Source organism: Dipodomys merriami, unplaced genomic scaffold (assembly GCF_024711535.1).
Source record: "Dipodomys merriami isolate MVZ:Mamm:240054 unplaced genomic scaffold, mDipMer1.0.p SCAF_291, whole genome shotgun sequence".
Lineage (NCBI taxonomy): Eukaryota > Metazoa > Chordata > Mammalia > Rodentia > Heteromyidae > Dipodomys > Dipodomys merriami.
The window spans coordinates 844,873-857,331 of NW_027204393.1; the positions used below are offsets into that span (position 1 = coordinate 844,873).

The window sequence follows — 12,459 nt, forward strand, 5'->3', positions numbered from 1 at the left end:
GAGAGAGAGAGAGAGAGAGAGAGAGAGAGAGAGAGAGAGAGAGAGAGAGAGAGAGAGAGAGAGAGAGAGAGAGAGAGAGAGACCTTTGAGGGGGAACTGGGAGACAGCCAAGTGAAGGGGTGACATTGTCCAAAAAGAAATGTACTCATTACCTGACTTATATAACTGTAACCCCTCTGTATATCACCTTTGTAGTAACAACAAAAAAATATGGCAGAAATAAAGGTTTCAATGAACTTTAATGATCTGAATCAAATAAGAAGGAATGGCTGATGAGTTCAAAGTCATGTTTAAAAGCATAATAAATTGGCTGGGTGCTGGTGGCTCATGCCTGTAATCCCTCCTTCCCTTCTCCCCCCGGCCAAAAAAGCGTAACTTCATTTATTCCAAAAGCATTTACTGTCCACTTACTTGCTGTTGGATACTAGGAAAACAAAGATGAATGAGACACCAAGCCTGTTCCTCACCAATGCAATGTTTGGCAGAAGCGAACGGTGGAATCCATCTGCAATATCAAAGAGGACCTCAAAGAAGAGCAGGACTGCTCAGAGGAGTTAGCAAATGCCTGTTTTCTCGGGAGGTGATCTGTGAATGGCCCGAAGGATGATTTCTTCAATGAGTGAGGGGAAGGCCACAACCTTGCAAGCTTTAGGTGGCAGATCAGAGTGGCCACCCCCACTTAGGTCCCTACTTAAGTCCCTCCACCTCCGCCTGCACTATGCCTATCTCCCGACTCTATTCAGATCACTATGGCGTCCCTCCTCACCTTTCTGTTAAAGTGGCTGTGGTCTGTTGAGGTGGGAGTCGCTCCCTGCTTTCATTCTTCTCACCTTTTCCAACCCATCCTTTTCCTTAACACCATCTGCAGACAGGCAACTACTGGATTTACAGGATGATGGAAACCATAGGTCTCTAGACATTTTTTTTTTTTTCTTCAGGCAAGCAAGCGAGGGAACTCTGGGAGTAGTAAGGCAAATGGCTAAGTTTGTCAGAACACAGCGATCACACCGTTTCTGGACTTCGTTTATGAACGAATTGTTTTTTCTTTGCTGCCATTTACAAAGAGTCGAGTTTTTTTGGGCTTAACTGGGTTGAGGTTACCCGGGTGGACACAGGTCACCCACAGTGCAGGCGGGAGGAGCTCCGCCTCGCCCCTCGGGCTTCCAGAGCGCTGTTCCAGGGGGTCCTCGTCGCTGGCCTCCGGATTTCTTCAAGTGATCACAGGGGATTTCCATGTTTGGGTGGGGAGAACACGCGGGCGCCCCGGGTGCCGGAGGGCAGGGGATCGCAGGTGCTTTCCGGGCGAGGCCGAGGGCCGGCCTCCTCCCTTGGCTTCCCTCCCCCAGCCCGGGAGGGTGCGGGGTCGGCCGACCGCGGGAGCTGGGCGCAGCGGGCGCGCTGACAGCCGACCACCGCGGAGAGGAGCCGGGGCCGCCGGGGGGGGGGGGGTACTGCGGTGGGGCCGCCGACGGCAGATCCGCGGGGCGGGCGCGGACGCCGCCGAGCCGAGCGCAGGTGTGGACGCGGCGGCCCCCGGCCCACCCTTGGCAGCCGAGGGGCGGGGGGGGGCGCGCTCCCCACACACTTGCGGGCCCTGGGCTCCCGCGGTCTCCCCGGGAACCACCCAGGTCTTCAGGCTCGGCTCAAGGGCCGGCAGCGCCGCAGCGCCTGCGATGGCGGCGGGCCCGGCGGCCGCCAGGGGGCGGGAGCGGCGCGGGGGGACAAAGGCCGCGGGCGGGTGGCCGGGCGGAGCGAGGGCCGGCGTGCGCGCGCACGAGGCTGGCGTGCTGGGGCGCAGGAGCGGCTGCGCAGGCGGGGGCGCGCGGCGCGGGCCCGGAGGGCGCGGCGGGAGCGCAGGGAGGCGGGCGGAGGCGGGGGGCGGGGTGCCGAGGCGTGGAAGCCCGCGGCGGCGGCGGCGGCGGCGGCGGCGGCGGCCGAGCGGGGTCAGTTCTGTGTGGTGCTTGCCAATGTTGGAGCCGTCTGCAGCGTGTCCCGGGCTAGAAGGTAAATAACCTCGTGGGGGGCGCCCCGGAGGCTCCCCCTCCCCGCTTCCGCCTCGCCGGAGGTGAAGGCTGAGGGCGCTGGGGAGCGCGGCGGGTCGGCGGCGTGGCGAACCCCGCGGAGAGCGGCCCCCGTGGCGGCCTCCCCTCCCCCGCGCCGTCCCTCCCTCCCGGGCCGCGCGCGGCCGGCGGGGGAGGGGAGGGCGGCGGGCGGCGGGGGAGGGGCGGCTGAGGGGGGTGTGGGGAGGGAGTGGGACGACACAGGTGTTCTGAGGGGAGGAGCCGGGGGTGGGGTGGGGAGGCCGGCTGTGGGGGGGGGCTGAGCCGGGTGGGGGGGCATCCTGCGGGGGGGGGCTGGGAAGGTGGTGGTCGCGGGGACGGCGGGACGGGGCGAGGCGGGGAGCGGCGGGCGGCGCGGCGGGCCTGGGGGCGCCGGGGGCGCGGCGGCGGGGCGGGGCGGGGGCGCGCCGAGGGGGCGGCGGCGGCTATTCCTGTAGAATGGGCCAGCCGCACCGACGTAACTCGCCGAAATTGGGAAGGTAGGTGGGGCCGAGGGGACAAAATAGATCCGGTGACCGGCAAGTTCTGCCGCGGCTCAGCCCAACTCCTGCCGTGAGGGCTCGGCTTCAAGGGGAGGTTGGCCGTGGTGACCTTGCCGGGGCGACCAGACAAAGCTCGGTGACGGCCGGCCGTGTGCGCGGCCGGGGACTCGGGGGGTGGGGGCTGTACCGCAGAGGCCACGGAGGCCGGCGCCAAGCTGGGAGTCTTCAGAGGGGGGGCGGGGAGCAGGCCACGGGCTCCCGGAGTCCCAGAAATTATGCAAGATTTTGCTTTCTGCACTGTTGAATAATTGTCTTCGCAAGGCGTTCGTGATTGATCTCTCCCCCGAAGAGGCTGAGTAGAGAAGGCCCATCCAATGAGGGGAGAACCGGGAATTTACCCAAGGATTAAAACAAAAAAAGTGGATGGATCCGGCCGAGAGGGAGACAGATGATCGATGGTCCTCTACGTGTGCTTCACTCACCGAAAGCCTGGATTACTGGGTTTTTATGATCTTGGTGAACTTGTGCAGAGCTGTTGCTTGGATTTCTGGTGTGTCCTTGTGTTTTGGAAAAGCCTGAACATTTGAAATCAAGATCTGATTGGCAGGCAGGATGAGAGTAACCTTGAAGGAAAGATTGCAACATTTCTCAATAGGATATTTCTTTCCCATCCGTGTGTGTGTGCGCGCGCGCCTACTGGGGCTTGGACTCAGGGCCTGGGTGCTGTCCAGTTTTTCCCTGTCAAGGCACAATAAAGCATAATTCCATTTGAACCACAGCTCTACTTCTGTCTTTTTGGTGGTTTATTAGAGGTTAGAGTGGGCTTCCTGGGCTGGCTTTGGACTTCGAGGCTCAGATTTCAGCCTCCTGAGTAGCTAGGATTACAGACCTGAGCCATATTAGTGGCCAGTCTGTCTTTCTTGCTTTTTTTCCCTCCCAACCCCCTATTCCCCCCCCCCCCCCCCCCCCGCTTCCTCTCTCTCTCCCTCCCTCCCTCTTTTTGCCAGTCCTGGGGCTTGAACTCAGGCCCTGCGCACTGCCTCTGAGCTTCTTTTGCTCACAGTTAGCACTCTGCCACTTGCACCACAGTGCCACCTGTTTTTTCTGTTTATGTGATACTGAGGACTCTACCACTTGAGCCACAGCGCCACTTCTGGCTTTTTCTGTATATATGGTGCTGAGGAATCAAAACCCAGGGCCTCATGCATGCAAGGCAAGCACTGTACCACTGAGCCACCTTCTTCTCAGACCCCATTTTTACTTTCTTAAGATGAATAAAATATACTATTGTACATTGAGGTGTAGTAGAAAAAAAATAAACCTGTCAAAATCAAACTTAATCTGCTTAATTGTCTTGTTCAGTTTATCTATATTTTACTGTGAACCAGAGATAGCACAAATCACTTGAATTGTAGATGTGTTATATTTTGCAATAAGACTTACATTTTTGAAGCAATAATGTTAAACTGTGTGTGTTTTCACCACCTTTCATTACCTAGCAGTGTAATAGGAAATTTACTTCTAAGTGATGGATGACATTGATAGAGTACCTACTTCCTCACAAAAAGTTTTCTTTTTCCCTTAAAATCCAGTGTTTTGTATCTGTTGAAATATTGCTGTCTAACCCAAGAATGTGTTATCAATTTTAGAAAGTGTGGTATGAATTTTTGATTTTTAGCTTTTAATTTGGAAATAGTTTCAAGATTTCAGAAAAGTTGCAGGGAGAATACAGAGAACATCATGATAAATTTGACTCGGGTCCACCTGTTCTCATGTATTGGTTCACCTTTTATGGTCTTTTACACACAATATATTGTTTTCCTGAAGATACAATGATACTTTTAAATAATACAGAAAGTGAGACTATATAGTTGGCCAAAATACGTACTTTTTTCTTTGTACTAATTTCTTTATTTTTATTCTTTGTTGTGGTACTGGAGATAGAACCCAGGGCCTCCTTGCTAGGAAGCACTCTGCCACTGAGCTGCCCCATGCCTGTCCTTATCTCTTCCCTACCCCTCCCCCCTCCTTTTGAGACAAAGCCTCCTATGTACCCCGGCTGGCCTCCTGCTTGTGATCCTCCCTTTTTACTCTTCCTAGGGTACCACATACCTGGCTCTTATTTCCTTTTTTATATGTATATATTACACCAGGTTCTATTTTCTTCTTTTATTTGTGTATATAAACAAAAGACCTTTTTTTTTTTTTCTGGTCATGGGGCCTGAACTCAGGGCCTGGGCGCTGTCCTCAGCTCTTCAGCTCAAGGCTAGTACTCTACCATTTGAGCCACAGCACCACTTCTGGCTTTTTCTGCTTATGTGGCGCTGAGGAATCAAACCCAGGGTCTCATGCATGCAAGGCAAGCGCTCTACCACTGAGCTACCTTTCCAGCCCCAAAAGACCATTTGTATGTATAGAGGGAAAAACAATCTAGGTTTTGTAACAGTTATCTGTCCATACTACACAGTGTGGAGAGATACACCCAGTGTGTTCCATCACATGTATTTGTGCCTTTCCTTGTTACTCAAAGTATTAGGTGACCACTACTTGTAATAATTATGATTGATATGTGTGGACATGTCATTGATTTTGATAAACTCCCCAAATTCTCCATATCTGCCTTGTCATTATTGTAGTTCCAGACGTTAAGCACTTTGGTACAGGAAACATTTAAAGAAGGTGTGTCTTGGGGCTGGGAAGGTGGCTCAGTGGTAGAGTGCTTGCCTTGCATGCATGAGGCCCTGGGTTCGATTCCTCAGCACTACATTAGCAAAAAGAAAAAAGCCAGAAGTGGCGCTGTGGCTCAAGTGGTAGAGCACTAGCCTTGAGCTGAAGAGCTGAGGGACAGCGCCCAGGCCCAGAGTTCAGGCCCCACGACCGGACCCAAAAAAAAAAAAAAAAAAAAGAAGGTGTGTCTTTTATCACTCAGTGTATAGTGAAGAGAAGAGGATTTTGAATTTGTCTGAACTGGGTTTTAATATCACCAATGTAGCTATGAGTGAATAGCCCAAACCTGACCTTCTTAAGATAATTAAAATTAAATGAGCGAGTATAAAAGTGGCAGATAGGGGCTGGGAAGGTGCCTCAGCGGTAGAGTGCATACATGAGGCCCTGGGTTCGATTCCTCAGCACCACATAAACAGAAAAGGCTGGAAGTGGCACTGTGGCACGAGTGGTAGAGCACTAGCCTTGAGCTAAAGAGCTCAGGGACAATGCCCAGGCCTAGAGTTCAACGCCCATGTCTATAAATGATGGTTTCCCATACTACTAGTACGTTGGAATTTTTCACTGCCATAGTTTATTGAGTGAGACTTCTGTATACTTAGAATCTTTCATTAACTCTTAGAAGACACTAAAATTTGTACAGTTCTAATTTTCCTTAAAAGCTGTTTGTGTTTGTGTGTGTGTATGTGTGTATCTACCTACTTGAAAAAATTAAAATGAAACACATTTTGAAACACTTTAAAAATATTCCATGAGGGGCTGGGAAGGTGGCTCAGTGGTAGAGCACTTGCCTTGCATGCATGAGGCCCCGGGTTCGATTCCTGAGCACCACATAAGCAAAAAGAAAAAAGCCGGAAATGGCGCTATAGCTCAAGTGGTAAGAGCGCTAGCCTTGAGCTGAAGAGCTGAGGGACAGCGCCCAGGCCCAGAGTTCAGGCCCCACGACTGGATACCCCCCCACCCCCCAAAAAATATTCCATGATTCTTTTAGAATGTGGAACTTTGAATTGGTATTTAGTTCTGTGTAATTTGTAGCCTAAGAATGAGGATAGTAAATATTTTTGCCTTTTATATTGTCCACTAAGACATATGCATGAGAATTACCCACCAATTGTGGGGTCTGTGCTAATACAAAAAGTTTATGGAAACTTTTTTTTTTTTTGTCAGTTGTGGGGCTTGAACTCTGGGTCTAGGCACTGCCCCTCAGTTCTTCAGCTCAAGGCCAGTGCTCTACCACTTAAGCCATATCCCACTTCTGGTTTTCTGGTGATTAATTCTCATGGACCTTCCTGCCTAAGCAGGCTTTGAACTGAGATCCTCAGATCTCAGCCTCTCCTGAGTAGCTAGGATTACAGGCATGAGCCAGGATGCCTGGCTGGAAACTTTTGACAGGAGGGGAGGTAGAATTTTATGAAACCACAGGTAGCATATAATGGCACTGTTATGTCTTCCTACTTTATCAAATGCTTTAAAAATGTACAACAACAGACTGGCATATGTTTCCTTGTTTGTTTAAACTTGAGACCTTTTTTTTTTTTTTTGTTAGCTTCACAACCATCTATCTGGAAGAACATCATTAAGTAACATCATTTAAAGCACAGTCACTACTGTATCACAAATGGGCATATCTTTAAAAGAAGACATGAAGTACTAGAGACACATGCCACTGTGGGCATTCTGAGTTGTCCATGGTATGCTTACAAATTGTAATTTTTGTAATGCTGTGAATTTAACAACTTTTTAATGAAAAGGATTTATTTATTTTTGGTGCTGGTCCTCGGGCATGAACTCAGGGTTTGGACACTGTCCTTGAGCTTTTTTGGTCCATGCTAGTGCTCTACCACTTGAGCCACAGCTCTACTTCCAAAAGCATAATTTTTTTTTTTTTGGGTCCAGTCATGGGGCCTGAACTCTGGGCCTGGGCACTGTCCCTCAGCTCTTCAGCTCAAGGCTAGCACTCTACCACTTGAGCCACAGCGCCACTTCTGGCTTTTTTCTTTTTGCTTATGTGGTGCTGAGGAATCAAACCCAGGGACTCAGGCATGCAAGGCAAGCGCTCTACCACTGAGCCACCTTCCCAGTCCCTATAATTTTTTAATACTATTTACCCCACAGATTGCTATTAAAGGCATATTAGCTTCATAAGTTTTAAAACTTTTTTTTGTTTTTTGTTTTTGTTGGTTGTGGGCCTGAACTCTGGGCCTGGGCGTTGTCTCTTAGCTCTTCAGCTCAAGGCCAGCGCTCTACCACTTGAATCATAGCACTACTTCTGACTTCTGCATATATGGTGCCGAGGAATTGAACTCAGGGCCTCATACATGCAAGGCAAGTACTCTACCACTGAGTCACCTTCCCAGCCCAGCTTCATAAGTTTTAATTTATGCAGCTCTTTCTTTTTTAAGTGTGAAAGAAACATTGACAATTTTTTTTTTATTCAGTTGTGGGGCTTGAACTTTGGACCTGGACACACTCCCTCAGCTCTTTAGCTCAAGGCGAGTGCTGTACCACTTGAGCCACAGCGCCCCTTTGGGTTTTCTGAGTGGTTTATTGGAGATAAGAGTCTCAGGTGCTTTTCTGCCCAGGCTGGCTTTGAACCATGATTCTGAGATCTTAGCCTCCTGAGTAGCTAGGATTATAGGCCTAAGCCACTAGCACCCAGCTTGACAGAATATTTTAAATTGTACAATTTAAGTGAATAGGTGTTATAATTTTTCTTACTTAATAAAGTACCTTTTTCATATAAAAAGATTAGAACTTAAAAAAGTATATACTTCAGTATTTTACTGTTCCTGCTTCTTGGAACCAATTGTGTTACTAGAAGACGTACATATAAGTCTATATATTGTTAATGTTAAGAGGCTTATAAACAAAATGTATTTCTCAGAGATGGCAAGGAAGTAGTAAATATTACTAAATTGTAGAAAGTGAAGGACACTAAGTCACTAATATGCGTTTAGTGTATTGTTTATACATCACCTTCCAAATTAAATTCATTAAAAAAGAGAAAATTAATTGGGTTTGTAGTTTTAGTTATTTATGGCAGTTGAATTTTAACACTACTTGACTAATGCTACAGTTTTTTTTTTGTTTTGAAAATAGTATTTATTGCCAAGAATGCTAGACACAATGCTACAGTTTTTAATAACCTTAACTTTTGAATTAAAAATATGCTTTGTAATTGATCACACTCAAATTCCAATGTTTTTGATTTGCTTATATCTAACAATTATTTTAAGCTAGTTTTATTCGAGTGGAATTGCAGAGTTATCTTCTCATTTCATACCATATTACCTCAGATTTAAGGACTTAACAAGCATTTTTTTTCCTTTTTCTTTTTTTTATTGTGAAAATACTGTACAGAGGAGTTACAATTACATGGGCAAGATAACGAGTACATTTCTTATGAAGCATTGTTGCCTCCTCTTTGTTTCCCCTTCCCATCCCTTCCCATACTCCCCTCACCTCCCCCCCCTTAAAAAGCATTTGTTATCTCACGGTTTCTGTGGTTAAAAATCGTCACTCCTGGACATCTATCCAGAACATTACAGGCCAGAATACTGTAAAGGTACTTGCACATTCACATTCATTGCTGCACTATTCACAACAGCCAAGGTATGGAAACAGCTCAGATGCCCTACTGTAAATGACTATCCACAATAGAATTTTACACAGCCAGTAGAATAGTATTATGTCATTTGCAAGGAGATGGATGGACCTAGAACAAATGTTAAGTGAGGTAAGCCAAGCTCAGAGAGACAAATGGTGCATGTTTTCTCTCATATGTGGAAGCTAGATCTAAAATTCACTGGAGCATAATAAATTATACAGGACTCTAGGCATTCACACCAAACAAGGATAGTCTTAGGAGAGGGAAAGGCACAATGTCTATATACATCTGATCATATAAAATGCTGTTTATTAAAATGAACTCCAGGAAATGGAAATGAGATTTTTTTTTCTTTGTTGCGGTTTTTGTTTTCTTTTTGTCTTGTTTGTTCATTTATCTGTCTTTGGGAGGTTAAGGGGAGGCACAGAAAATTGAGGGACAAAGGGTGGACAAATGCAGCAGTGGTTTTCACTAGACACCGTATTCAAAATGAACTATGCAACTTGTAGGTGGGATGGGAGGGAAAAACTGGAAGAGAGTGAGGGAAGGGTGTTATTGTTCAAAAAGAAATACACTCTTAGCCGGGCCCCGGTGGCTCACGCCTGTAATCCTAGCTCTGGAGGCTGAGATCTGAGAATCTCGGTTCAAAGCCAGCCTGGGCAAGAAAGTCCGTGAAACTCTTACCTCCAATAAGCTGCCAGAAAACCGAAAGTGGCCCTGTAGCTCAAGTGGTAGAGCTCTAGCCTTGAACTGAAGAGCTGAGGGATAGTGCTCAGGCCCAGAGTTCAAGCCCCATGACTGACAATTAAAAAAAAAAAGAGAGCGATATACTCCTTACCTGACTTAGGAAACTAACTCCTCTGTACATCACCTTTATAATAATAAAAAAAAAATGTGGGTGCAGTGTGGCTGAGGTCACATATGAGGTTGCAGTTAGGCTTTCATTTGGAGCTGCACCTACGTCTGAACGCTTGACTGGTGAAAGACCTATTTGCAAAGACCAGCTTTCAACTTCAGTCCATCCTTTGGTAGGATTCAGTTCCTTGGGGCTGTGGTATTGAAGGCCTTGACTTTTGCTGGTTGTTGGCCATGGGCTTCTCTTAGTTTTTTGCTGTGTGTGCTTTTCCAAAGAGCAGTGCACACTATAGCATCTGGCTGTTTTCAGAGCAATGAAAATATGATGGAGAAAACCTGATAAAACTTTATAATTTAACTTTAGAAGTGGTATCTAATTATTTCTGCTATATCTTATCACAATGATTTCTAATTTATTCTTTAAAAACTGAAAAAAATGAAACAAAGATAGACCGAATAATTTGCCTAAGCCTTAAAAGATAATCTGAAGAATTTGGGCAAAACTTTAAATTTACTAGTACCACTTATTTTTTTTTTTTCCTACAGGATCTATTTCCTTAGAAAATATGAAAACAGAAAAGAAATAAAAGAACATAAAAGTTAATACCAATGCTGAGGACACTATTGTAAGAAATAGCAAAATATTTCACAATTGTTTTAAATTGTCTTGTTTGTCTTGAGAAAATGGTATCCAAATATGTGTGTGTGTGCATACACATGTATGATCCTGAAGGGAAGTTTATTGTTAAAATTTTCCAGCTTAAGAAATGGTTCAGCCCTCTTTCTGTGTTGGTAGCTTGATGGTTTTTTTTTGTGGGGGGGAGGTGCTGATTTATATTTTATGTGCATTCCCATTAGGAAAGCCCATGGTTTATGTTTGGGTTTTTCTTGTCTTCCTTGGCATCTATGTATAAGTTAAGTATTGAAAGGATTTATCACATGCAAAGAAATACAACCAAGGAGAGAGAGACAAGCCTAGAAAGTAGTAAAGCCAAATCTAGTAATGGAGTTTTATCATGCTTGTAACCTGTAATCTTAGTCACTCAGGAGGCTGAGATCTGAGGATTACAGTTTGAAGCCAGTTTAGGCAACTAAGTCCATGAGACTTTACTGGTTACTTCCAGTTAGCCAGCAAAAAGCTGGAAGTGGAGCTTTGGCTCAAGTGATAGAGCACCAGCTTGCACAAAAAAGGAAGGGTGAGTGCTAAGGCCCCAGGATCTGCACATGTACACATGAAAATTATATATATATTTATAATTTTTTTTTTTTGTCAGTCATGGGGCTTGAACTCTGGGCCTGGGCGCTGTCCCTCAGCTCTTGCTCAAGGCAAGCACTCTACCACTTGAGCCACAGCACCACTTACGGTTTTCTAGTGGTTTATTGGAGATAAGAGTGTTGTGGACTTTCTTGCCTGGGCTGGCTTTGAAACATGATCCTCAGAGCTCAGCCTCCTGAGTAGCTAGAATTACAGGTGTGAGCCACCAGCGCCTGGCTACATATATGTTTATTTTGAAAGTAGAAGCAAAAAAAAAAAAAAATTCAACACCTTAGAGAATACTTGTGTGTGATTTAGCTTCTTTAGGGTTAACATAAATTGTACAGATGGGAGGAACAAGGATGTTTCAAACGTGGCTAGAGCAAGGGCAGTATACATTAAGGATTTATCTGAAAGGTTTGGATTTGTTCACAAGCTTCTCTTTCAAGAGTTTTTAGGACTCCAGATCCAGAGGGGATTTTGTTCAGTAGTCTAGATATTCATTGTCTGGAAGTTGCCACAAGTTTACTTAAGTAAAAGGCAAAAAAAAAAAAAAAAAAAAAAAAGCAAAACCAAATGAAGTTTAAGCTAACTATTGGCGGTACATACCTGTAATCTCAGCTGTGGAGGAGCAATATATAGAATGTTTATGACTGGAAGCTGGCCCTAGGCAAAAATGTAAAACCTTATCTGAAAAATAACTAAAAAAGGGCTGGGGCATGGCTCAAGTGGTAAAGAGCCTCTCTAGTAAATTCAGGCCTTGAGGTCCAACCCAGTTTCCTGTTAAGTTTAAATTACCATTCAGGAAAAAATAAACATTTACTGCCTTGGTTATACTAGTCACCTTTTAGTTGCTTAGTGGCCAGATATGGCTAGTGACTAGCTATTGGTTTGACCACCCAGGTATGAAACATTTTTATTAAAGTTCTATGTTGGTCTGGATCAACTCCTTTATATTTGATGGTTAATCAAGGTATATAAATAAAGTATTACCTGGTGATTGAGATTAGCAACTAAATTGAACTTTATTTCATTTTTATTTTCCAGTTTTTGGAGCCGTGAGGTATATAGCAGTTTGACCAATATTATCTTAACATGCTTCAAATAAATCAGGTGAGTTTGTTTTAAGGCATGTCATACTTACATGATGCTTTGGTCATAAATTGTGGAAATGTTGTCAGTTCTTTTGTAACCGGACCACTCTATATAGAGAAGTTACATGCTATATAGTATTGTAAACAGTTACATACTTTAGGTAGTCATTATTGAGGACTGATGGTTTAAGGAAAAGAGTGATAGTTCTGAAAGTAGATAACTTCAGAGTAGGGAGCAAAAGATTTTTTAAAATGTCAAATCCATTCAGGACTCGTGTTCAAAGTGCTTGTGGTCATAGTCTAGCATCAGTGGCTGGCAGTTCTGCAGACTGAAAGCATTCCTAGTGACAAATCTGGTGAAGTAGTGTGTCAGTGTGTTAAA

The 12,459-nt window shown here is 45.6% G+C and overlaps 2 protein-coding genes across 5 annotated transcripts in view; one reads left to right on the forward strand and one right to left on the reverse strand.

Annotated features, from left to right (window-relative positions):
• Positions 1-1,895: 1,895 nt before the first annotated feature.
• Positions 1,896-12,459, forward strand: part of LOC138839072 (double-stranded RNA-binding protein Staufen homolog 2) — a 289,434-nt gene continuing 278,870 nt past the window's right edge. For 2 of the 4 annotated variants that reach the window (XM_070038746.1, XM_070038744.1), the window contains exons 1-3: positions 1,898-2,004; positions 10,275-10,354; positions 12,031-12,096. Coding sequence is in view for 2 of the 4 variants with exons in the window: in XM_070038744.1 (XP_069894845.1) it covers positions 12,079-12,096 (18 nt within the window). In the remaining 2 variants the exon portion in view is untranslated. Of the gene's footprint in view, positions 2,005-10,274; positions 10,355-12,030; positions 12,097-12,459 lie in introns of all 4 variants that reach the window. The other 2 variants (XM_070038742.1, XM_070038743.1) reach the window with 2 other exon arrangements.
• On the reverse strand, positions 1,998-3,797 carry LOC138839077 (basic proline-rich protein-like). Its single transcript, XM_070038750.1, has 2 exons — positions 3,780-3,797; positions 1,998-2,894 (listed from the first exon to the last, which is right to left on the reverse strand). The coding sequence occupies exons 1-2, from the start codon at positions 3,795-3,797 to the stop codon at positions 1,998-2,000; spliced, it is 915 nt and encodes a 304-aa protein (XP_069894851.1).